Source organism: Octodon degus, unplaced genomic scaffold, assembly GCF_000260255.1.
Source record: "Octodon degus isolate 3935 unplaced genomic scaffold, OctDeg1.0 scaffold00021, whole genome shotgun sequence".
NCBI lineage: Eukaryota > Metazoa > Chordata > Mammalia > Rodentia > Octodontidae > Octodon > Octodon degus.
Genome location: NW_004524597.1, coordinates 8,801,667 through 8,826,570, shown reverse-complemented (window position 1 = coordinate 8,826,570; position 24,904 = coordinate 8,801,667). Strand labels below are relative to the sequence as shown.

General features: G+C 51.7%; 1 protein-coding gene across 10 annotated transcripts in view; it reads left to right on the top strand.

Annotated features, from left to right (window-relative positions):
- Flywch1 (FLYWCH-type zinc finger 1) overlaps positions 1-17,557 on the top strand; it is a 26,826-nt gene extending 9,269 nt beyond the window's left edge. For 8 of the 10 annotated variants that reach the window (XM_023711488.1, XM_023711482.1, XM_023711486.1 and 5 more), the window contains 8 exons: positions 3,496-3,886; positions 4,322-4,783; positions 5,465-5,896; positions 6,037-6,300; positions 9,140-9,403; positions 10,326-10,598; positions 13,319-13,388; positions 16,515-17,557. In XM_023711488.1, the coding sequence (XP_023567256.1) occupies positions 3,580-3,886; positions 4,322-4,783; positions 5,465-5,896; positions 6,037-6,300; positions 9,140-9,403; positions 10,326-10,598; positions 13,319-13,388; positions 16,515-16,554 (2,112 nt within the window). In that variant the 5' untranslated portion in view covers positions 3,496-3,579 and the 3' untranslated portion in view covers positions 16,555-17,557. Of the gene's footprint in view, positions 1-2,093; positions 2,117-3,495; positions 3,887-4,321; positions 4,784-5,464; positions 5,897-6,036; positions 6,301-9,139; positions 9,404-10,325; positions 10,599-13,318; positions 13,389-16,514 lie in introns of those variants that run through there. The other 2 variants (XM_023711490.1, XM_023711491.1) reach the window with 2 other exon arrangements.
- Positions 17,558-24,904: the final 7,347 nt, after the last annotated feature.

Sequence of the window (24,904 nt, the reverse complement as noted above, 5' to 3'; positions counted from 1 at the left end):
CACACACACACACACACACACACACACACACAATTTAAAAAAAAAAAGATTAAGTCCCCACTCCCTCTCTCTAGCCCCTGACACACATACCATGTTACTTTCTGCCTCTGTGGGTTTGACCCCTGTAGGAACCTCATATAAGTGGCCTCATACAGTATTTGTCATTTGTGTCCTGCTTACTTTGTGCTATAGTTATTGGTATATGTGCCTTCAAAGCAAGCACTGTGTTGCAGTTACTTTCCCAGGTGTTGGCGATTGAACCCAGGGCCCTCATACTGAGCCATGTTTCCACTCTGCCCCCTCTTTTTTTGAAGCAGGCATTATTTAGCCAAGGTTGGCCTTGAATTTATGGAAATCCTCCTGCCTCACTCTCCCAAGAGCTGTGATCACAGGCATGTGCTACAATGCCCAGCTGCAGCCTTTAGAGACAGGGTCTTGCTCAGTCATGGAGCTGGCGGGGCTGGGCTCAAATTTGCAGTCAGCCTGCCTGAGGCTCCCAGAGTCCTGATTCTTCAGGCATGCACCACCACAGCTGGCTACAGTTGGTTTTAAATGTCTAATTCAGGCCGGGGAGATGGCTCAGTAGAATAAGTGCTTGCCTGGCAAGCGCAAGGGCCTGAGTTCAATCCCCAGTTCCACCAAAAAAAAAAAAAAAGTCTACTTCACAGGGCCAGTGAGATAGCTCAGTGGACTAAGCACCTGCTTAGACAAGCATAGGGACCAGGGTTTGGTCCTGGCACCACATGCTGCACTGGCCCCATCCCCAGGCTCACTGAGCTGGCCACCGAGTCTGGGCATGGTGGCGCAGAGTCTGGGTGTGGTTGCACATGCTTGTAATTCCAGTGCTGGGGAGGCCAAAAGCAGGAGGACCACAATGAGTCCAAGCTGCTTAGTTAGACCCTGTACCAAACACATAATTAATAAATGAATAAATGTCTAATTCTCATTTGATGTCCATTATACTCAATATTTTTGTTTTCCTCATTGGGTTACAAGCCCTTTACATGCAGTCATCTGCATTGGTGCAATACGGCCACTGTGGAGTACATTTATGTCAGGTACTTCCCAGCCGTTTATTTGTATGATTCCATGCATCAACCCATTAGGTTCAGTCACTTATCAAATATATCCATTATATATTTGGTTACTGCTGTGTGACAAATGACCTCTAGTCTTCCTGCCTTAAAAAACACCAATTAGCTGGATGTGGTGACATAGACTTGTACTCCCAGTTAGTCAGGAGGCTGAGGTGGAAGGTTCACAGTGTTGTTAGGGCCCACCTGGAAATATGACAAAACCCTGCCTCAAACTGTAAAGGGCCGGAGTAGAGCTCAGGGGTGGAGTGCTTGCCTAGCATGCGCAAGCCGTGGGTGCCGTTCCCCCACACTGCACACGCACAATCACAGTAGTCAGTCGTTGCTGTGGGCTCTGGGTACCTGGCCTGACCCACTGTGGTTTCCCAGGCTCCTTCAAGTATCTACGTAGCTGGAGTAGGGCTGCCAAGCCACAAGGTACTAGATGATTGCCTCTGGGTCTGGCAGCACTGCAGTGCCTGTGTGTGGCCTTCTGTAAAGCTTCCCTCTCTTGGCCCATGAGGTGAGGGCTTGTGGCTGCTGAAGCCTCTTCCTGCCACACTGTTGGGCGCAGGCAACTACTGAGACCAATGCAAGAGTCACAGGTGGAAATAGTGTCCCTGCAGATTTGTGCTCATGTAGACAGTCCACCACACCCAGCCCTTTAATGGGTGAACATGGGAATAGTACATCAACTGCAAATCTAGTTGGTAGCAAGCAGGGAAGACTGGTCAGCACAGGGTAGGCCTTTTGTTCTGGTGGAGCTTTTCCACATTTGATGCATGTCAGTCTTGGAAGTTTTGTCTGTGTGTGTGTGTGTGTGTGTGTACGTGTACATACATGCGTATGCAGCTGTGGGGGGGGGGGAGTGCTGGGGCTTAAAGCCAGGGCCATCACGCTGAGCTATATCCCCAGCTTTTTTAAAAAACATTTTTATTTTGAGACAGGGTCTCACTAAGTTTCTAAGTTGCCACACTGGGTAACTTGAGGCCCTCTTGCCTCAACCTCCTGGAGTGCTACTGTCATAGCAGGAACAGTTCTAGGTAAGGATGCTGAAAATATCAGGGAGCTACAGTCTTGTTTAGGGAGGGGCTGCTATTGGGAAGTATGAAGAGCTACCAAGAGCCAGTCGCCCCAGAAACGCCAACCACATTGATGACTTGTGGCAGCCTTGCAGGCCTCTCCACAGGCCACGCCAGCCCCACCCTGGCATCTTTTCTAGGCCAGAAGCCTGGGAGCCCCCAGTGACCTTGAGGGGTCCTCCAGCCCATGGGTAGCCCTATCCTTGCCTGGCTGAGGTCACTCCAGCAGCGGCTCAGGCACATGGCCACTTTTTAGCTGAGCCCTGTCATCCTCCAAGGCCTGGGCAGGCTCTAGACTAAGCTATGAACTGGCTCTGCACAGCATCCTGGCCAGGTCCTGGTGGGTGAGCAGAAACAGTAGGGTTTAAACATCGGCCAGGGATGCAGCTCAGTGGAATGGTGCCTGCCTGGCAAGCACAAGGTTTTATTCCAGTACCACAAACAAAACCATATAGGGTTTTTTTTTTAATTTTTATTTATTTATTTATGTGTGTGTGTATATTTGTGTGTGTGTGGCCAGCTCAACCCACCAGGGGGCAGGGCTGGCTGGCATGTGGTGCTGGGGGATTGAACCGCGGTCCCTGTGCTTTGCTAAGCTTGTTCTAAGTAGGTACTTTAGACCACTGAGCCATCTCACCAGCCCCCCATATAGGGTTTATAACCTGCATGTCCTCATCAGTAAAGGGGGTCCATAAGAATGGCCTGATCAGGTTGATAGCTTAGTGGACTAAGTACCTGCTTAGGCAAGTTCAGGGACCAGGGTTTGATTCCTGGCATCACATGCCACACCCACTTTGCCCCTGGGCACACTGAGTGAACCCCTGAGACCAGGCCATGGTGGTGCATGCCTGTAATCCCAGTGTTGAGGAGGCTGAAAACAGGAGGATCACTACAAGTAGTGAGACTATGTAGTGAGACCCTGTACCAAATACATTAAAAATCAATCAATAAATAAAATGGCCTGCTCATAGCCTGGGGACTGGAGGTTAAACGGAAAAGTGGATGCGGACACTACCTCTGTGTTGGGCCCAGACAAGGCTGAGGCTCCGTAGGTAGAAAGTCACTTATTAGTGCATTGTTACCTACCAGCCCCTGGGGACAGGCATGTACTGGGTGCAGTTTACAGATGGGGAAGTGAGGCCTGGATGGGGAGGCGATGTCTCCAAGGCCCTGGGAAAGGAACCACAGAGCAGAAGCATGGGCTCAAGGATTCTTATCTGTCAGGTCTCTTCCCAACCTCCCAGTTTACGGCCTCAAGGCTTCCTGCTGGCCCACCTGGCCCAGCTCCAGCCCAGGTCCAAGGGCTTCACCGCTGACTGAGAATTTACCTCCTCCTGCAGGACAGAGTCTAGATGGGCAGATTCCAGGCCAGGGAGGAAGAAGAGCTCATCTGCCCAGGTCGAGAGTGAGCTGAAGGTGCCAGGATGCCCCTGCCTGAGCCTGGTGAGCAGGAGGGCAAGAGTATGAAGGCTGCCCAGGAGCCATCCCTGGGGCCCAGCATGGGTGCTGCTGCGGCGGAGTTCTCCAATCTGGTCCTGCTGCCGTCAGACCAGGCGGGCGGCCAGGTGGGCTGTGATCCCTCGGAGGTACACTGTGTCCTCTCCCTGGAGCTGATTGACCCCTCCACCCTGACCAGCACCCTCCTGCCAGCTGAGGAGGAGGAGCAGCAGGTACAGGTGGTACCGCCACGCATGTGGTCCTCTGGGCTGAAGCGCAGCAAGCTGGAGCCAGGTAAGGCATGTGGGCTGCTCCGTAGGCCCCACTCCTTTGGCAGGTCTGCATGCTGAGACACGAGGCTGTGTACCCCTTGCCTAGCAGGGCGACCTCGATGTGCCAGCCCTGCTCACAGAAGGCTTATGGACTCTAATCTCCACCCTAACCCTGTCACCTGATGTCATCCCTGTATCATGTAGCACCTCCCTGACATTACATGCCCCTGGAGCTCATGAGAATTGCAGTGATGTCCAGGCTTCCTTCAGCTCCTTAAAATACTTCCCCTCCCCATAAAACAAGCCTCAAGAGTCTGGGCTTCTTGCCCAGCAGTCAGAAATAAGAGGAGATACCCTCCCCATGCTGAACTGCCCTCTCCCTGCCCACAGGACCCACACACAGCCCTCTTTGGCTCTTGCCCCCAGGCAGCTAACACAGCTTTCTCTTTTCCCCAAGTCTCCCAGCCCCTGGAGTTCCTGAAAACCCCATTTGGGGGCCGCCTCCTTGTCCTTGAGTCATTCCTGTACAAGCAGGAGAAGGCTGTAGGGGACAAGGTGTACTGGAAGTGCCGCCAGCATGCTGAGCTGGGCTGCCGGGGACGGGCCATCACCCGGGGCACGAAGGCTACAGTGATGCGGGACCACTGCCACCCGCCGGACGAGGAGGGCCTAGCGGCGCGGCGCCAAAAAGAAAAACTTCCTAACTCAGCCTTGCTGGAGAGCTTGGGGGATTCCCAGGGTCCTGCTGGAGGCCCAGTGGAGGAGCTACTCAAGGAAGTGAGCCCATGGCTATGCCCTCAGGGACCAGAGCCTGCCCCCCAGCAGGTACAGAGCGAGCCGGAGCCAGAGAGGCAGCAGGTGCTTCAGACCCTGCCCCTTATGAGCTTGCCACTCAAGAAACGCAGGACGCGGGGCATGGGTGAGTACCTGCCTCCCCTACCTGCTGGGGACCCCACAGGCTTATTTCTGCCTGAGTAGAATTGCGAGGTTCCACATCTTGTTTTAAAATGTGCTGAGGGAGGCTGGGCATGGTGACACATGTCTGTGATCCCAGTACTCAGGAGACCCAGGAATTAGGATTGCCACGAGTTTGAGGCCAACCTGAACTGCACAGGGAGACCCTGTCTCAAAACAAAACAAAACGTGTGCTCAGGGTCTCAATAACTTGGAAGAACTTGACTGTATCCTGGTAATCATTAAGCTGCTCTCTGCCCAGCTGGGATCAAGATTTAAGCATCACACAATGCTGAGTGGGGGAAGGGGCGGGGCAGGAGAGCCTGATTTTCTTTTTCACTTTAGATCCTTCAGTTACATTTGAGTTTTATAGCAATATTAGTGTGTATATTCAGAAAGTAGATAAAAATTTTAAACAAGGTGTACAAAGTATGGTCAAGAGTCTGCCAGCTTAGCATTTCTGGTGTCACCTTGGACATGGTATGGAACCCCTCAGGTGCTCCCTGCTATGGAAGAGGAGTGGGGTCCTTCCTGGGTGGCTCCTGGGCTACCCAGTGCAGGTGCCTGGCCAGTGGGGCAGGAGAAAGGCACTGTCCTGGTCAGTCTCCTGCTCTGCCTGCTGGACCGCCCTGATTGCTCCTTGCAGGCCTGCCTGCAGGCGTGGAGTTCCTGAGGACGTGCTACGGGGGCACCTTCCTTGTGCACCAGTCCTTCCTCTACAAGCGGGAGAAGACTGTGGGTGACAAGGTGTACTGGACATGCCGGGACCACACACTGCATAGCTGCCGCAGCCGTGTCATCACCCAGGGCCCAAAAATAACAGTGATGCGAAGCCACTGCCACTCACCTGACAAGGAGGCCCTGCAGTTGCGGCGGCAGCAGCACAAGACCATGCGACCACCTCGGCCCAGGCCAGCTCGCCCTGGGGGCTGCAAAGACAAGCTGCTCCAAGGTGTGGACAGTCTGATCCATCACCAGGGGCTGCAGGCCCCTACCCTCACCAGGGCCCGGCCCAGAAAGAAAGCGAAAGTCCAAGCCTCACAGCAATCCCCTGAAGAGGACCAGGATATAGACCCTGGTAAGCCTTCATCCCTGGGGGCTGATGCCTCAGGTGCTGCTTCAGGGTGCTGGGGAACTGCCTGCCCAGCCACCCCAGGCTCCTCAGCTTCCTCTCCACCTCTGGCCTCACTCCTTTCTGACTGTCTCCTATCTCCTCAGAAGGCCCTGAGTTTCTTCGGACCCCACTGGGGGGCAGCTTCCTGGTGTACGAGTCCTTCCTCTACAGGCGGGAGAAGGCAGCCGGAGACAAGGTGTACTGGACGTGCCGGGACCAGGCACGCATGGGCTGCCGCAGCCGCGCCATCACCCAGGGCCAGCGGGTGACAGTGATGAGAGCCCACTGCCACCCACCTGATGTGTTGGGCCTGGAAACGCTGCGGCAACGGGACAAAAACCCCAGCCCCACTCATCGGGAGAGCCTAGGTATGTGGAGAGACCCCGCAGCCTTTCACCTGGCCCTCCTGTGAACATTCTAGAAGGAGCCGCGTCCTGTTCCAGTGCCCCATTACCTTGCCTCTACTTCTCAGCCATGGGTGCCCTGCCTTCCCACATCCCCCTCACCCCTTGCTCAGCCCAGCCTGCCCCAGAACTCCTAAGGAACACAGATTTTTTTCCTTCCTTCTCTTCCTCTGTTGTTTCAAGAGTTTATTGTTCTACTATAGAAAGCTGAGTGTGTGAGATTAGGCCCTCATCCTCACTGGGTAAGGAGGTAAACCAAATTCTGGGAACCAAGTTCTGGCTGACAACAGTCTCACCATCTGGACTGAGGAGGAAGTGAGATTTATTTGGAGCCAGGACTTCCCCGTAGCCCCCTGCCCTCAGCACACCTCGCTGTTCTGCTTGTCCCAGTCTAGCAGGTCGGGAATGGTGCCTGGTGCTTTGATACTGAGGGTCACCAGGATGGAGCCTTCCTGTCCTCTGGCTGAGGAGAGGAAGCAGCCCCCTCACCTTGCCTGCCGGCTGGCTGTTATACCCACCAAGCATTTAGCTCTCTTAGGGCTTCCTTCCTGTCCTGTAGTTTTTAGAGTCACTAGCAGCTCTCCTACCCCTGAGAGCCATGGTTTTATTCTTGGACTCACTCTTCATTCCAGAACACCATGAGGGGCCCAGCTGCCCAGCCCTACCTTCTTTCCTTCTTTCTACCCCACAGGTTGCCACTCTGAGAAATTTCTCTTGTTCCTTGGATACTAGCCATACCATTTATTTAAAAGAAAATATCTCTCCCTTTCTTCTTCCCCTCTTCCCTCTCTCTTCTTATGTGAGCATCCATAGTACTGGGAATTGACACAGGACCTTCACACAGAACCACCTCCCCTGTTCTTTCTAAGCAGTTTTTATTTTGAGGCAGGTCTTCCTAACTTGCCTAGGCACCCTTCCTGCCTCAGTCTCCCAGAGTGCTTGGATTGCAGACAGTCTCCCACCTTACCCAGTTTCAAAATGTGTTTCTGTGGCTATTGACTGGTTTTTCTATTTCTTTGTTGGCTGTTGAATTCCAGTCAGAGAAAGTAAGGGTTAGCCTCACACCTGTTTGTTGCACAAGTTGTGTTTTCATTTTGTCATAGAAATCTGCCCCTGCTTAGCCAAGTGTGCTGCTGAGAAGGAAGTTCATTTCCTTCCCTGCGTGACTTTTTGTTTCCTCTGGGGCCCAGCAGCGCTCTAACCTGGTTTTCTGGGGACCTGCTGCTGCTTTCTTCCTGCTCACTCAGTCGCATCAAAGCTGCTCCTGGTCTTGCTGCAGCAGCCCTTGGGTTCCCACTGCAGCCTGGCGTGGCCTGGTGACGCCCAGCCACCACCCAAGGGCTCTTCACCAAACTCCCTGCCTCTCCGCCTTTCTCGTTCTTGGTTCCCTGTGGTCTTGAGGTTGAGGAGGTCCCTTCTGAGCCACGGACCTGGGGGGGTGACACTGTGACCCTGCTGTCTGGTGCTCTGGTGACTGCCCAGACACACTGCAGTGGACTCTGCTGCAGCCTTCCAGAGCCTGTTCTGGGACAGTGCAGCCAACCCTGTGTGTGATCAGCTGCTGCCTGTCCACCCCCAGAATGCTGGGCTGTGATAGGGGTGCAAGGGGGTCACCACTGTTTGTGTCCTCACAAACAGAGCATCTGTTTTGGTAGTGCAGACTGGTCTCACACTCACTATGTAGCACTGGTTGGCTTTGAACTTGGGCAGTCCTCCTGCCTTAGCCTTCTAAGTGCTGGGATTACAGGCGTGCACCACCATGCCTGGCTCATTTAAGTTTTTAAGCTTTTGCTCCTGTGGTCTTACATCTGCACACTCAGTTTAAGTGATGGGATAAGTGTGTTCAGAGGGAAGGGAGCTGGGCGCGGTCCCCAAGCCTTGCCAGGGCGCTCACCTGTCTTGTTGCCCTTCATCCTCTGGCCTCCAATGCAGGGTCACACAAGATCCACACCTTTTTGAACCTCCTGCCTCTAGGCCCTGGCCTCTGGGCTCCTTCCCTGCCCAGGCCGGCCCAGTTCTCTGTGAGCCACCTCTCATTCTTTCAGTGTCTCTGGTTACTGTCCAGTCTTCTCCAAAGCTGTGGCCTGTGCACTGTAACATGTTTATTCCTCTACAGACCTTTGAATCCAGTGTGGAAGGCTGGGAGCCATACCTCCATGAGCCTCTCAGTCTGGTGTCCCCACCTTCTCCTGGCTGGCTGTCCCTGTGTCCCTAGTCCCCAGACCCCATGCCCTGTACTGTGCAGGTATCCCACTCCCGGCTGCCCCCTTGGATCCCATCTGCTCCGTCTTTGTTGCCCTCTACACAGCTCTGTAGGGCATCCACCTTCAGGGAGTCTCACTCCCCTAGCTCTTGAAGCTATTTGATGACTTCCTGCCTGCTGTTTGATGACGGCGGTGAGGCTCCTGCCCTACACAGAGGGTCCTCTGGGCAGCAGGGCATGGCTGCCCCCTGGCCCCGCTTAACACATCCCAGAGGGCAGTGCCACTTCTGCCTGCTTCCTCAGCCCTCAGCTCACACCTCTGCACAACCGTGTTGCCTTGTGTGGGTGCCATGACCCGCTGTGGCCACCTCTGCCTGCCGAGGCTCTTGCCCGGCCAGTCCTGAACCGAGCTGGGGGAATGTGGGGTCTGTGTCCTGGCCCTTAGGGCTTCCCCACTGTGAACACAGAGAGTGATGCTTGAGCTGCGGGTGACCTGCTCTCAGCTCTTGAGAATAGGGGTGCCCTCATTCCTCCCTCCTTCCTTCCCAAGGCCAGGGCTCCAAGCTCCTCCTCTCTGATGGTGTCCCCTTGTCTCTTCAGGAGGTCCGGAGTTCATACGAACCCCTCTGGGGGGCAGCTTCCTGGTGTACGAGTCCTTCCTGTACAGGCGGGAGAAGGCCACTGGAGACAAGGTGTACTGGACGTGCCGGGACCAGGCGCGCATGGGCTGCCGCAGCCGCGCCATCACCCAGGGCCAGCACGTGATGGTCATGCGCAGGCACTGCCACCCGCCCGACCTGGGTGGCCTAGAGGCCCTGCGGCAGCGGGAGCACCTCCCCAACCTATCCCAGTGGGAAGGCCCAGGTGCGGTGGTGACGCAGGGGCCCTGGGCCCGGATCCCCTCCTGGGTGTGGGCTCCAAGACAGCAGCTGTCGTTCATGACAGTGGGGCTGGACTGGATGGCCCTTGGCGGGATAAGCCAGCCCAGACCAGTAGAGAAGGGGTGCTGGGGTATGGAGTGGCATTGGAACCCACAAAAGATCTTTTCAGTGCCAGTTAATGGGAGCCTGACCTAGGAGAGCCTCTGTGCACACTGGGTCCGTCTGTCTCCTCTCCCTGCCCCTGTTCTCACATGGCTCTGTTCTCACATGGTTCTCCGGCTGCCCCACTCCCACCATCACATGACCAGTAGTTGAGAGGCTTCTCTTATTTTTTGTGATACTTCTCCAGCCCTTTTTATTTCTTACTTTTGAGACAGTCTCTCTTAGTTGCTCAGTTGCCTAGGCTGGAGGCCAGCTTGCGACATTCCTCCCTCGGGCTCCCAGAACACTGGGATGGCAGGCGCGCTGCCACCACATTCTGGCTTCAGTTCAGCTTCTTTAAAGCTGAGAGTCAGGTTGGTTGCCAGCTGGCCCCTCAGGGTGGGTGGGCAGGGAGCTGGAAGGCCCCTGGTGCACAAACTAGGTCAGTCTTCTGGGGGCCTGTGCTCTGCCCAGGGGAGCACCAGCAGGAGCCTGAGTGGTCAGGGCACCGCTCAGAGTTGGGGTGCCTACAGGACCAGCCTCTCCAGGCCACACTAGAGCCCTTGCCAGTGGAGCCCATCTGCAGCAGAGTGTGCTGGGGTATGGGCTGGCAACTCTGTCCTAGGGCTCCAAGGAGAAGCAGAGGGTAAAGACCAGGACCAGAGTGGGGAAATGGCGGCTGCGGGGACAAGGGACACCGTTTCCTGGTACACCAAGGCCTGGGCTCCAGTGATGCCCTCACTGTATACTCTTTTGCTCTCCAGAGCCGCAGCAGCCCCTGGAGTTCCTGAGAACGTCCCTTGGCGGCAGGTTCCTGGTGTATGAGTCTTTCCTCTACCGGAAAGAGAAGGCTGCCGGTGAAAAGGTGTATTGGATGTGCCGGGACCAGGCCCGGCTGGGCTGCCGCAGCCGTGCCATCACCCAGGGCCGGCGCGTGATGGTCATGCGCAGCCACTGCCACCTGCCTGACCTGGCCGGCCTGGAGGCCCTGCGGCAGCGTGAGCGGCTCCCCAACCCAGCCCAGCAGGAGGACTCAGGTACACACAGGCAGTGTGGGTGTCACAGGCCGGGGACACATGAGGGCTGCAGTGTGTTGGTGTCTGCTGGCCAGAAAATTTGTACCTGAGGAGCCTCAACCTGACCCTTCTGCTCTTCGGGAACATTCCCCCTCTTCCCCACTAACTGCTTCTCCTTGACCTGAAACCATACTCACATTTCTCTCCTTAAAACCAGGTTGCATTCCAACTGCTGTTTCTCTTTGCTTTTCTTCTCAGACATCTTAACTTTCCGCAGGTCATTGCCTCATGAAAATATGTTGAGAAAGAGGATGTGCTAATGTTTGTGTGTGCCTGTGCACACACTCATATACATTGTTTACAAATAATTAATTCTATTGAATTGAGGATGGTTCTTTTCACATAAATAGGTATAAAGCCAGCCTGTGGGAAGCGTGTCTTCTGTTAATTCTTATGAGCATTAAGGGCCCTGTTGTGCAAAGTAGAAATGAATCCAAGGTGTATGGCAGCCAGGAAATACTTGATTTTTTCTTTAAAAACATAAATTTCCATGAGAAGACTCAGGCTGGCTTACACAAGAAGTAAAGGTCACAGGAGGCTTTGGTAGAGTGGCGCTGTCCATTCTTTGAGATTGAGTGGATTCCTAGTTTCTGATGACACGGGCTGAAGGCAAATACTTAGGATCGCAAGTAGCTTATTTTACCTGGCACAGGTAGTTTGGGGGTGTTGGAAAGCTTGAATTCCCAGTGCTTCTCACAGCCATTCTGCCTGTTTATGTTAGGAGCCTTAAGTTCATCTCTAGCCAGGTGTGTCATTGACTGAGTCAGCTTCCAAGAGAAAGAAAGAGAGAGACAGACAGAGACAGACAGAGACAGACAGAGACAGACAGAGACAGAGAGACAGAGACAGAGAAAGAGACAGAGAGAGAAGAGGAGGAGGAAGGGGAGAGGGAGAGAGGAAGAAGAAGAGGAGGAGGAGGGGAGGTGGGAGAGGGAAGAGAGCGAGCATGTGCTATATGCATGTGTGTGCTTCAAACAATTTAGATTTAAGTACTGGGCTGTAAAAGCAAATGTTTGATTCTTAAAATATGTATTTCTCAGTGATAAATTCTTCCTAGCTCACCTGTAATACCATAGATTCTCTTCTATTTATTTTCATACATCTTTTCCCATAGTGACTTAGAATGACTGCTTAAGCCAATAAAATATTCCATAAATAGTTGTTCATTTTCTAACCAGTTGGGTAAATATTTATTGCACAGTAATCCACTTCACATCTTTTAGCAAGAAAAATACTAAATGAGAAGAGAAAGTGACACAGCTAACTGAATACAGTGAGAATCTGCTCTAAGTATTTAGTGCTGAGGACACACACACACACACACACACACACACTTGGGCATGGGGGGGTGCACTCCTGTAATCCCAGCACTCAGGAGGTAAGCCAGGAAGGTCACTGTGAGTTTGAGTCCAGCCAGAGTTACATAGTGAGGGCTGGCCTGATAGCTCAGCAGACTAAAGCGCCTGCTTAGGCAGAGTGCAGTGGCCAGGGTTCCATCCCCAGTGTGCCATGCTGACCCTGCCCCCAGGGCATGCTGAGATGGTGATTGAGACTGGGTGTGGTGGCACATACTTGTAATCCCAGCACTTGGTAGGCTGAAAACAGGAGAATCACTACAAGTCTGATCTACGTAGTGAGACCCTATAGACCCTATCCTAAAGATACAGAAAAAAAATCAGAGTTACGTGGTGAGTTTGGGGCAACCCTGAACTACGTAAGAGCCGTGAGGTCCTGTCTGAAAAAACAAAACAAAAGACGGGTGGGGAGATGGCTTGGGGTGGGGAGATGGCTCAGTAGAATAAGCGCTTGCCTGGAAAGCACAAGGGCCTGAGTTCAATCCCCGGTTCCGCAAAAAAAAAAAAAAGACATCCCTCAAAGAAAATCACCCTTAGGTTTTCATCCTTGTAAGTCAAAGAACCTTATATTATTTTTAGCAGAACTAGATGTTGAGCCCAGAACCTAGCATACCCTGCTGCTCATTAGGTGCCGAGGGGCAGAGCTGCCTCGTACTTTGTGCCACGAGTTCCCAGGGAGGGGCTTCCAGCAGCTCAGGCTGTCTCCTACGAGTCTCACAGTGCGCTGCTGTGGGCAAGCCAGGCCCGCTGAACCCAGAGGACTTTCTCTTTGGCTTCCTCCTTTTTCTGGTCATTCGCCTCTGCATGTTCAGGAGTCTCCCTGGGCCCTTAGAGCCCTTAATGTGTTTAATACACATGCATCAATTCTCTTAGCAAGCATCTTGCCCTGAACTAGTTTGTTTATAACATGCTGGGGAACACACTACATTGTTGCACTTTTGCCCTATATCTGAGTGTAAGCAACATCCCACATCCCAGCGTTTTTATTTTTTTTTAATTAATTAATTTATTTATTTGTGTGTGTGTGTGTGTAGCTGGGGATATAGCTCGGTGGTGTAAGCGCTTGTCTGGCAAGTGCAACATCCCGAGTTCAATCCCTGGTACCGCCAAAAAAGAAAAAGTCCCCCTTCCCATGATGTCTACAGTATCACCCTTCTGATAGATTTACATATATGTGAAAGGAACAGCACCATGTTTTCTAAAGGGCATAGAGAACATACACTGGGATCCTTTGCTTTTTGCTTTTGTCTTCATCATTTTGGCAAATTACTGAAAGGTGGTCTACTAAAAGAATTCTTAATTGATATTTTCAATTTTTTTCTCCAGAAAAGATAAAACTTCTGCCTGAAGCTCAACTGTACATGGAGACCTGTTCTGAAAGCCAGCAGATTTGTAGGTAATTGTACTCATTACCTGTCTCTCAGTTTTTCTGGGTCCAGATGGCAGGAGTGGTTGGGCTGTGTGATTCTGACTTGGGATCTCTTCTGCATTTGAAGAAAGCAGGCTGCCAGGGCTACAGCCATCATGTGGAGGCTCCAGTGGCCCGGGGCCCCTTCCAGAGTGAAGCACGCATCACGCTGTGGGCGTCAGGGCCCAGGCCCTTGCACATGGCCTGTCCTTAGGGCCTCATGAGTCCTCAGCCATGGCAGCTCACTAAGTGAGCAGGGAGATGAGAGTACAGGAGCAGGGAGCCACGAACCGCAGGAAAATTAATCTCTTCTCAAGGACACGTGGGATATGCCCTGGGATAGGCCATATCTAGGCCATATCTAGGCAATTCTTTCAAATTTAAATTCTTCAAATTTGAAAGAATTGAAATCATCACACAAAGTATATCTGTTACTCAGGAGGCTGAGGAAGGAGGATCGTTGTGAATTTCAAGGCCAGTCTGGGATACAAAGTGAGCTCAGGCTAGCTAGAACTGCATTGGGTTGGGGGAAAGGGTAGTATGTTTTCTGACTACAATGGAATGAAATTAGAAATCGGTAACAAAAAATTTGGAAAATGGGTATATGGAAATTAAGCAATGCATTCAAAAGAAAACAAAACAACAAAAACAGTGGACCAAGAAATTCATCATACCAGAAAATTATAAATTTAAAAAATATATATACAGTATACCAAAACCTATGAGATATAGGAAAAGCAGTCCTTAGAAGCCAAGTGTGGTACATGCTCATAACCCTAGCACTCTTGAGAGGCAGAGGCAGGAAGATCTTTAGTTTGAGTCCAGACTGGGCAACTGAGCAACTCAATGAGAACGTGTCTCAAAATTCAAACAAATAAATAAACAAAAAGGGCTGGGATATTGCTTAGCATTCAGGCTCTAGGTTTGATTTCCAGCACAGCAAAATAAAAATAAAAATGAATTAACTAATTAAAAGAGCTGGAAATGAAAGCCCTGAGTTCAATCTCCATTACCACTACCACTAAAGAAGAGGAGGAGGAAGAAGAAAAAGAGGAAAAGGTGAAGGAGGAGGAGGAGGAGTGCTTAGAGGGGAATTTATAGTTTTAAACACTTACATTAAAAGAAAAAAATGAGGGGGCCGGGGAGATGGCTCAGTAGAATAAGTGCTCAAGGGTCTGAGTTCAATCCCCAGTTCCACCAAAAAAAAAAAAGAAAGAAAAAAATGAACCAGTGCTGGTGGTGGATACCTATAATCCCAGCACTTGGGAGGCTGTGGCAAGAGGATTGCCATGAGTTCAAGCTGCCCTGGGCTACATAGTGAGTTCAAGCATGAACTATACAGGAAGACTCTGTCTTTAAAACAACAACAATAACAAAAAGAGAGGCTGAGGCAGGAGGATCATGAGTTTGAGGCCTACCTGAACTATGTAATTGAGGCCCCATCTCAAAAGAAGGGGGAGGGAGAATGAAGCCAGATCAACAACAACTTACATGAGAATACATTTAAAATGCAGAGCAAATGAAACCAAAAGCAAGCAGAAAAAAATAATACATTCTGTGTGGGTAAGGTGCCCCGTCCAGTCTGGACTCCATGCAACCAGACCCATCCTCCGCAGCGAGTGTTTCATCCCAGGCTGAGCCACAAAGAGGGTCGCTGGGCAGGCTGGGTCTGATTCTGTCTGGGTTGGGCCTGCCGGGTCCCAGGGTCAGATGAATAAAATCTGTTGAATGAGGAAAAAAAAAAAAAAAAGAAAGAAAGAAAAAGAAAAAGTAATACAGATTATAGAAAAAATAATAAAATTAATAAATCCCAAATTGAGTTTTTGAAAGGTTCAACAGAATTGACAAATTTTACCTAGACTGACACACAAATTTAGAAAGAGAAGACTCAGATTATTAAAATCACCAGGTGTGGTGGTGCACCTCTGTAATGCCAACACTGGGAAAGCTGAGGCAGGAGGATTACCTTGCCTTCGAGGCCAGCCTGGGCTAAACACCCGAGTCTAAGACCAACCTGAACTACATACCAAGAGCCTGTCTCAAAAAAGAAATAAATAAAAAAGAATTAACACGAGTTCTTTCCAATAAGAGAAGGGAGCTCCCAATGCATTGTGTAAGGCCAGTATTTCCCTGACAACAAAACCAAACAAAGCCATCACAAGAAAAGCTACAGACCAGCTTCCTTAGGAATATGGATGTCGAAGTCCTGGACCAGCAAACAGAATCCAGCATATTAAAAAAGATTATACACCAGGACCGACTGAGATTATCTCAGGAACACAAGAGTGCTGTAACATCCTGAACCCCTCTGGTAGGACACATGCTTGCTGGAGCAGGGACTTCACTGGCATCCAGGAGCCTGGTGTGAACACTTCCCGCTGCTGATTCAGTGTTGTCCCTGGTGATGGGGCTGGCTCACTCATTTGGAGTTTTGCTGAACACTGCTTTTTCTTCTGAGAGTCTGGAATTCCTGTTACAGCTGCCAGTCATCCAGGCAGGCTATTCCTGTGTGACTGATCCCCAATCAAAGTTTGCACTTAGCCAGGTATGGTGTATCATGCCTGGAATCCCAGCTGTGAGGCCAGCCTGGGCAACTTTTGAGCCAGGTAAGATCCTGCCTAAAAAAAAAAAAAAAAAATTCTTAATGTTTATGTTGGCAGTACTGGAAGATCAAATCCTTGGATGGTCTACTACTGAGCTATATCACCAGCATATTTTTTTTTTTAAAGACAGGGAGCCCTTTAATTTTATGTTTTATTTTGAGACAGCTCCTTAAATTGCTGAATTGCCCAGGCTGGCTTGAATTTGTGACCCTCCTAGCTTCCCCCCCACACACACACACACAGTACTTGTATTACAAGTGTACACCAATACACCTGACTTTTAAAATCAAAATCTTGTAAATGGCTGGGAGTGGAGCCCAGTGCAAAGGGGTGCTCCAGGCTGGAGCATGCTCAGTGATAGAACAGTTGCCTAGGGTGTGTTTGTGTAAAGAGGACCCAGCTGATGGTTATCTCTTGGGAAAAGGATTCCAGGAGTCCTGGGTCTTTTTTTTTTTTTTTTTAATCATGTGTTGCACCATCTTTGTAATCATATGTGTCCCCTTGAAATCAGAAACGTGGAGGAGACAAGCCCAGATGTCGAGGCCCAGTGAGATGTCTCCATGCAGGCAGCAGAGCGGCATTGGCTGGTGACCCAGATGTTTCCCCTCCATCCACAGAGGCATTTTCCACCCATCTAGAGTTGCTTGACAAGTTCTTTCATTCTCCCAAGTATCTGTGGCTGTTTCCTCACAGGTCTCCCAGTGCTTGGACAGTGTCTTTGTGTCAGCAAAAATAGCTCTCTGAGCTGGTGGCACATGGTGGGCAGGAAGGTGCAGCGCAGGGCACAGAAAGCTCTGGGGGGAGCATCGGGATGGGACAGAGAGGCCCCATCACCTCTGCTGCCCAGGGCCACAAGCGCCGGAGAACAGACTTTGCAAGGACTTTGTAGCAGGTGGGGTCCCACGTGGCCCTATGAAATAACATCCCCCGGGCCAGCACAGGCAGGGGCTTTTGCTCCTTCTGGAGAGCACCCTTCACAGACTGGCACAGGCCGCACAGGGTATCTCCTGTGGGGGTGGCACTTCCTGGTCTTTGGCCACCTGCTGCCCCCTGGGTACAGTCGGCCCCTAGCACAGTGGAGCAGTTCCCAGGTGGACTGGCGAGCCCCTGTGTGCAATTCCCATGCAAGCGTCCTTCCCAGAAGTGGCAGCCAGCGCTGGGCAGACACTGGACTGCATGGTGGCCCTTGGTCACCTGCATTTACCCACAGCATGAGGGCAGAGAGTCAGCTGTTGACGAGGTCCAGCCCTCCTCCCACTGGGAAGCAAGCAAAGTGCCTACCAAGGTGGTCTGGCTGAGCTGTCCTCCAAGGGGCACAGGAACACCTGCCAGGAACTGCAGAGCCTCCTGCATGCCAACAAGGGTGCCCCAGACAGCAGGCCCCCGTCCCCACCCTGTAATACTGGAGGAAATGTGCAGTGTGGTGGCAGGGTCCCCTCTCCTGGCAGCCTGGCCACAGAACTGTCATCCCCTGTTGAGTAGTGACAGCTTGTGTGCCCTTGGCCCTCTGCTCATCTGCTTCCTCCAATAAATCCTGTTTCCTGTCTTACTGCAGGCCTGTTGTGTATCTCCATCCCACCTGTGACAATAGGTGGCCACCACAATGTCACATGCTCTTGAGTCCCGGGGCCATGTGTTTGGGAAGTGCTAGGTTTGGTTCGGCAGGCCCTGGGCAGAGGTGGTCACAAAGAGGGGTGGGGGATATGGAGTGGGACCTCAGGAGGGGATGCTGAGGTCTGGTGGTGAGGCAGCATCATGCGCTCTAGACTGATGGAGAGATTGTGTTGCTGAGCGCGGCCCGTCGCGTCTGCGGCCCCTGCCTCTCAGCTGTGAGCTTGCTTGCACAAGCCTAGGCAAGCTAACATAGGAGTGGCACCCAGTAGAGTGAGCCAGCCCACACCCACTACTACCTTCTGGACAGCTAACTCCCACCTGTCATTCTGGCCCATGACCTGACCCTAACTACTGGCTTCCCTGGTCCCACCCACCAGTTAGTCAAGGTGGTCTAAGCTAGATGTAATGGCATATGCCTGTAATTGAGCACTCTGGGAGGCTGAAGCAGGAGGATCCCAAGTTCAAGCCCAGCCTGGGCAACTTAGTAATTTAGTGAGACCCTGTCTGAAAATAAAAACAGAACAGCTGAATAGGTGGACTTGAGGTAAAGGCCCTGGGTTAAATCACCAGTACTAGAAATAGGAAGAAGGCTTAATGATTTGACAGGCATCACCTAAGCAATACCACTGCTGTCTGCCAATCACCCCACACTGGTGGCCCTTAGCCGTGGACACTTAACACCGTGGCTGTATCTGACCATGAGGCACCCCACTTGAGGCTGAGCAGGGCACCCCATCAGAGCCTCTGTGCTACAAATGTGCAAACCACAGAGGGTGCCACCGCCAGAAGAAGATGCCTGAACTACAGGGATGGCGAGCAGGAGCCTGCACCCCAGGTCTCCACAGGTCTGACTGTTATTCTCCCTATTCATGCGTCACAATCTGCCATACCTTGGCTAGGCTTTTTGGGTACCCAAAAGTGGTCATGAGGACAAGTTGGGGGAACACCAACTTTTCCCTCTTGGGGACACTCAGGTTGCTGACAGTGGCTGGTGTGGGGGTGTGAGTAGGCCACAGTGCTTGGACTGAGGACCCCTGTGGATGTGGACAAGTTCTCAGGCCACCCAGGTCTGCTCCGGATCCACTCAGCCAATGGAGCTGGTGTCAGCCTATTATGGTTTGTGTCTAGTTGTCCTCCAAAAACCTCATGCAGTTATGGGGCAGACTTCTAGTGATTGTGATTAATTTATGACCCAACACAGGGACTATGGGTGAGAGTGCTACACCCAGCCTGGGGCACATAGCCTGAATGCAACATAAGGGAGACAGACTTGCTCTCTGCAGCCATTGTTGCTGCTACTCCTTCCATTTACTCTTGCTGTTTTCTGCCACCATGAACTGCTGCCCTCTACCATGTGCCTTGGAGCCAGCTTTGTATGGACTGAAACATCCACAAACTGTCAGCTAAATAAACTTTTCCTTCCTTAATTTTGGGTTCCAGGTATTTTGTCCCAGCAAATAAGAGAGAAGTAACCGAGAAACAGCCACTCACGGCTATACTTCTCTGGTTCCAGAGCTGGGAGCCGTCTCAGCTATGTGTTGTCACAGAACACCAACGGTCTTTATCCTAGATGCTGCTGTGGGTCCTGCAGTAAGGGCCCTCAGCAGCCCATTCGGTGCTTCCTTGTCCATGCTGTGCCCAGGTTTGTCCCAAAACACCCCATTGTAAGCCAGGCGTAGTGGCTGATGCCCATAATCCCCTATTGGGAGACTAAGGCAAGAGGCTGAAAGGTTCAAGTCCCACCTGAGCAATTTAGCAAAACTCTTGTCAAAAAAAAAAAAAGTTGGGGATGTAGTTTTGTGGTAGAGCACTTCTTGGATTCATTCTGCCAAATTAATGATAGCGTTTGCCAAAAGACATGTATACACATTTCAGGAAAAGAAAAACTTGTATAAATATTTTAGTACTAAATTTATTGAGAGGGGCCGGGGAGATGGCTCAGTAGGATAAGGGCTTGACTGGCAAACACAAGGATCTGAGTTCAATCCCTGGTTCCGCCAAAAAATAAATAAATAAATTTATTGAGAGCATGAGATTAATACAGGTTGCCTTTGGCTTTGACAATTACAAGAGGTGCTCAGAGTGGTGGCCATTACTTCAGGCATTCATCAGTGTAGAGGACTGCTGCGTGGGCAGCCGTGGCCGCTGAGACTGCAGCACACGCATGTTTTGTTTCTTCTCTAAGGGCCAGCAGTGTGGTGGGCTTTCTGTGGTAACCCACATCCTCTCGGGCCGGGGAGATGGCTCAGTAGAATAAGTGCTTCCCTGGCAAGTGCAAGGACCTGAGTTCAATACCCGGTTCTGGGGGGGAAAAAAAAAAAAACCACATCCTCTGGGTCTCCCATCATACAGAGATAATATCATCTGTTGAAAAAAACAAATCACTCTTTTTTTCCTTCTTTTTTTTTTTTTTTTCTTCTGCCACCCTATAGAATGGGTGACAACCTTTTTTTTTTTTTTTTTTTTGAGACAAGGTCTCATTATGTAGCTCACACTGTCTTTGAACTTACTCTGTGGCTCAGGCTGATGTGAAACTCATGGCATTTCCCCTGCCTCAGCCTTTGGACGGCCGAGGTTACAGGTGCGTGTCACATCAGCATGCCCAATTTAAGAAGTAATTTTTTTAATAAAAAGAAGCCAGGGGCTGGAGAGATGGCTCAGTGGTCTAAAGCACCTACTTGAATCAAGCTTGGCGAAGCACAGGGACCACGGTTCGATCCCCAGCACCACATGCCAGCCAGCCCCGCCCCCTGGTGGGCTGAGCTGGCCACACACACACACAATAAATAAATGTAATAAATAAAAATAAATAAATATTTAAAAAAAAAAAAAAAAAGAAGCCAGGTGCAGTGACACACACCTGTAACCCCAGCACTATGGAGGCTGAAGCAACAGGATTCTAAGTTTGAATTCTGCCTGATCTACATAGCTGGTTCAAGGCCAGCCTAGGCTACATAGTGTGACCCTGTCTCAAAACAAAATCAAAAGCAAATTTTAAAAAATAAACTAAAAGAGATGGGGTTGTGTTCATCTGTAGAGTTCTTGCCTAGTGTGTGGGAGTGCCCAGGTTCAATCCTCAGTACTACACATACAAAAAAAAAGATTACATCTGCACCACAGGGCACGGGCATGTGTCTCTGTGTCCTTGGCACAACTTTAAAACATTGTCTCATGAATTAAAAAAAAATCAGCTGGGCACAGTGGAACATGCCTATAGTCCCAGCTACTCAGGAGGCTGAGGCAGGATTGCTTGTGCAGGGGACTTCAAGACTAGCCTAGCAAACAGTGCAACTATCTTTACAAAAGTAACTCCCAAGGAAGAGCAGAAGTGTGGACAAGGAACTCCAACTTTGGAAGCAATGGCAACGGCCAGCTCTAGGCGCCACTGGCTGTCCTGGCCTTGCCCCTAACGCCGTAGCATGAGCTTCATGAAAACACTCCTCAGGGCTCTGTCTTCCGTCCTCCCCATCTCTTCTGTCAAGACTCTATAAGGACCTCCTGGTCCCAGGCCAGCAGTCGCTTCTTCACAAAGCTCCCCTGAGCACCCCTCACCCTTCCTCGAGCCTTCCTGATGGCTTCTCCCGCCCAGCACCTGAGTGAGCTCTCTGACACCACCCAATCTCTAAGCATGGGGATTGGGGTCCTGGTTGCTGGACACGCCCCGCCTGCACGTCTACCCTCACGGGGCAGTGTTGGTTGGTCTTTGGCAGCCCCAGCCTGGCCCTCTTTCCTGCAGCCCAGACTCGGGTATCTAGCTGCCCTTGGCATTCCTAAGACTTCCCAAGGTCACCAGCAGGGCCAGCAGGTAAGGAGCTGTCCTCCTTTATTGACTGATGGGCATCACCCCAGCAGGAAGCTAGCGGCACCCTCCGTGTCACCCTTCTTCTGCCTCTGACCCACTCTGGTTGTCAGTGCTGCCACCAACCTGAATCTTTTTTTCTTTCAGTACTGAGATTAACCCCATTGCCCTACTACTGAACTATAACTCCAGCCATGCCCCCTCCTTTTTTAGATAGGGTCTCACTACACAGTTCAGGTTGGCTTTGAACTCACTATCATAGGCTAGCCTCAACCTCAAGGAGACCCTCCTGCCCCAGCCTCCTGAGTGCTGGGATTGTAGGTGCTATCATGGCCAGTTAAATTTATTTCTAATCGTTTTAAAATTTTAATTGTTTATTTTGGAGCACTGGGAATCCAAGGCCTCTGCACTGAGTTATATTCCCAGGCCTTTCCTTTTTTAGACAGGATCTCATTAAAGTTGCCCCACCCAGCCTTAAAATTTATGATCCTACTGCTTCAGCCTCCTGAGTAGCTAAGATTGTTGTGTTTAATAACAGTTCACTGAGGCCAGGGAAATAGCTCAGCAGTCTGAGTGCCTGTCTGGCAAGCACAAGGACTTGGGTTTTGTTTTTGTTTTTGTTTTTGTTTTCAGTATAAAGTTTTTATTCACAAAATCCAAATAAAATATTATTTTCTGATCAGAAATATAGTAGGTAAGAATAATCAATATAGTGCACTACTCTGAAAGCATTCTGCAAAACACTATCAAGTAAACTCACCCAAATCCTCATCTGCTGGACACAGACATGTGCCACCAATGATACCTATTTAAAGACCTCAGTTACATCTGCAAACATCCCTTCAGTGTTGCCAAATAACACAACCTGATTGCAAGAGAGACATGTGCACATTCACAGGTCTATTAATACTGCAGGGTGAAGGTCATGGAACATGTGGATGCCCAGGGGCAGCAATCTGGGGCCCATCTGAGAATGCCTCTGGCAACAAGCCCTAGCCTACTTCCCTTCCTGATTTGCCCTCCGCATCCCAGGAAGTGCTGTCATGCGACCCTGGAGGCTGAACTCAGGAGCCCATGCAGCACGATTTCAGGAGAGTGGTTCCCCTGGGTCTGAGAAGTGGGCATGGGGTCCCCACTGGATCTGTGTCCCCCAGCCAGGGAACCCACACACGCTCAGGTGGACCTTACCATCTCCTATGCTGCCCAAGCTGAAGCAGCAAGATTTGGGAGCTCTGATGGGGTCTCAAGTGGCCCTGTATGTAGTGTTGGGAAGAGACCGGTCTGCACAGGGATAGGGGTGTGTCCTCTTGGGGGAGAGGCTAGAAACAACCTGGAGTGCCAGGCCCAGCACCCACCACCTGCTTGGAACTATCTGGCCTTCCTACTCCCCACTCTGCTGTTCACCAGTGACCCTTTCAGCCTGCTGTCCTGTTGTCCTTTGGGTAACACCTTTTCCCCAAAGGGGAGGCTATTGCTCAGAGTAGGAGTAAGAATCTGTGCATCAGTTGAGTCAGTGCCACAGCTGGGAGAGGGCACCCATTCCTGAGTGCTACCCTCCTCATGTCCCCAGCATCCCACTGCCCTCCCTTTGTGGGCTGCAGTCCCACTGTCCCCCTTAACTGATTTCCCAGCACTTGCCAGGTGCTAGGCCAACACTCCAGCCTCCTCTCATCCCAAGCTGAGGGCCCTCAGGGGCCTTCAGGGGAAGGCAGCTGCGGTGTGTTGGGCTCTGTGGTAAGGGCTCCCAGCTGCCCCTCATTCTGGCTTTGAAGGGAGACGAGCTGCAAGTCATTTCCAGGGTGAAGGTGCCACCACCTCTGGCAGCAGGGCCTCCATTTGGATTTCCAGGCCTAGGAGCACAGAGAGCCTTGTGAGGGGCCAAGGAGCCAGCATAGGGGACCTGGGGGGCAGGGGAGGGGCAAGCACCTCTGCGAGGTAGTGACAGGCGAGGGCCAGGAGGGCGAGGAAGGCCAGGACTCCCAGCGCAATGGGGATGCCTATGGGCATCTGCAGCCCGTGGCTGCTGCGGTGGCCCTGGGGAGAGAGGAGAAGACAGTGAGATGGGGGTGGGGGGTGGTCCCGTGGAGGCGGCGGGAGGGGCGTGGCTCTCACCTTCGTGTCCCAGCCCAGCTGTTTCTGGAACCAGCTCATGGTTGACTCTTCACCTGTCTGGAAGGGGCGAGAGACAATTGCAGATGGTGCTCCATCCACCCGGCCACCCTCCTGGAGGCCCCTGACACTTCTGGCCGCGCTCACCATAGCACAGGGAGCAGCACAGCCTGCGAGAGCAACAGGTCTCTCTGGAGCCTTCGAAAGCGAAAGCCTTCCTGCCCTGACCATCCTAAGAAGGAGGGGCTGGGGAGGCTGCCTGGCCATCCAGTGCGGCCCAGGACCCTGAGGGGAACCCCTCCTTGGTCTTGCACAGCGAGGCCATGGGCTGACCAGACAGTCAGATGGATATGAACGGATGGACTCTGCTGCTCCAACAGTTTCAGCCCACCCGAGACAGACCAAATTCCAGAAAGTCACGTGGATTCCTGTAGCCGCAGAGTCTGCCAACGCCCCCAGCAGGCCACCTCTGGTTCTGCACTGCCTGCCGGCCTCCCGGACTCTCCCTTCCCCATCTAGGACCAAGCTACTGTAGGACTGGCTACCAAGGATTCATTTTCCCCAGCTGTGAGCATTTGGTGGCATCATGGGGAAACTGAAGCTTGGGAAGATCATGGGCAAAATCTAAGTGTCCAAACCTGGGTCCTTCTGGCTGTGCCCAGGCTGGTGACAAGAGAACCTAGGACAAGCTGCTGGCATCACACCCCTCCCAGCTGGAGGTGAGCCTGGCTCCTGACTTAGAGCCTCTTGTGTAAGGTTGAGCACCTTTTCTGCGGAGAGGAGAGAGGGACATGCCTTACCCAGCTCCTCACGTAGGGGGTTCTGCAACCAGGGAACTCTGGGGGTGGTGAGAGGGGCATGATTATTCCATAGAGGGGCACCTGGGAGAAGGCCCTTCAGAGATCTGAGGCAGGAAATGGCCCAGTGGAGGAAGATGGAGAAGGTTGGTATTTTCAGCCAGAGGGAAGCCCAGAGGTTGGGCGCAGATGTAAGAAAGAGCCCAGGACTGCGGAGTGAGAAGGGACCCAATGGTGGGGTGGGGTGAGGATGGGGTGGGGAAGGATAATTTAGGCACAGGCTTACACATTATGTGACTGGTATAGGCAGCGTGGAGTGAGGCTCCTGTAGGTCAAGGAATGGCAATGGCTGACACGAACTACCTGAAACTAAGCTACAGAGATGGGACAGAAACTCCTCAGGCCAAAGCCCCAATGACACCTCTATGTCCAGCTTATGGTCTCTAAAGTGTGGGACAATAATTTTCTGTTGTTTGAGCCACCCAGATTGTGAAAAACAGATAAAAAGAGGTGGGTAGAATGTCTGATGAGGTAATACAAGAGGCTGAGACAGGAGGATCCAAGTTCAAGCCCAGCTTGGGA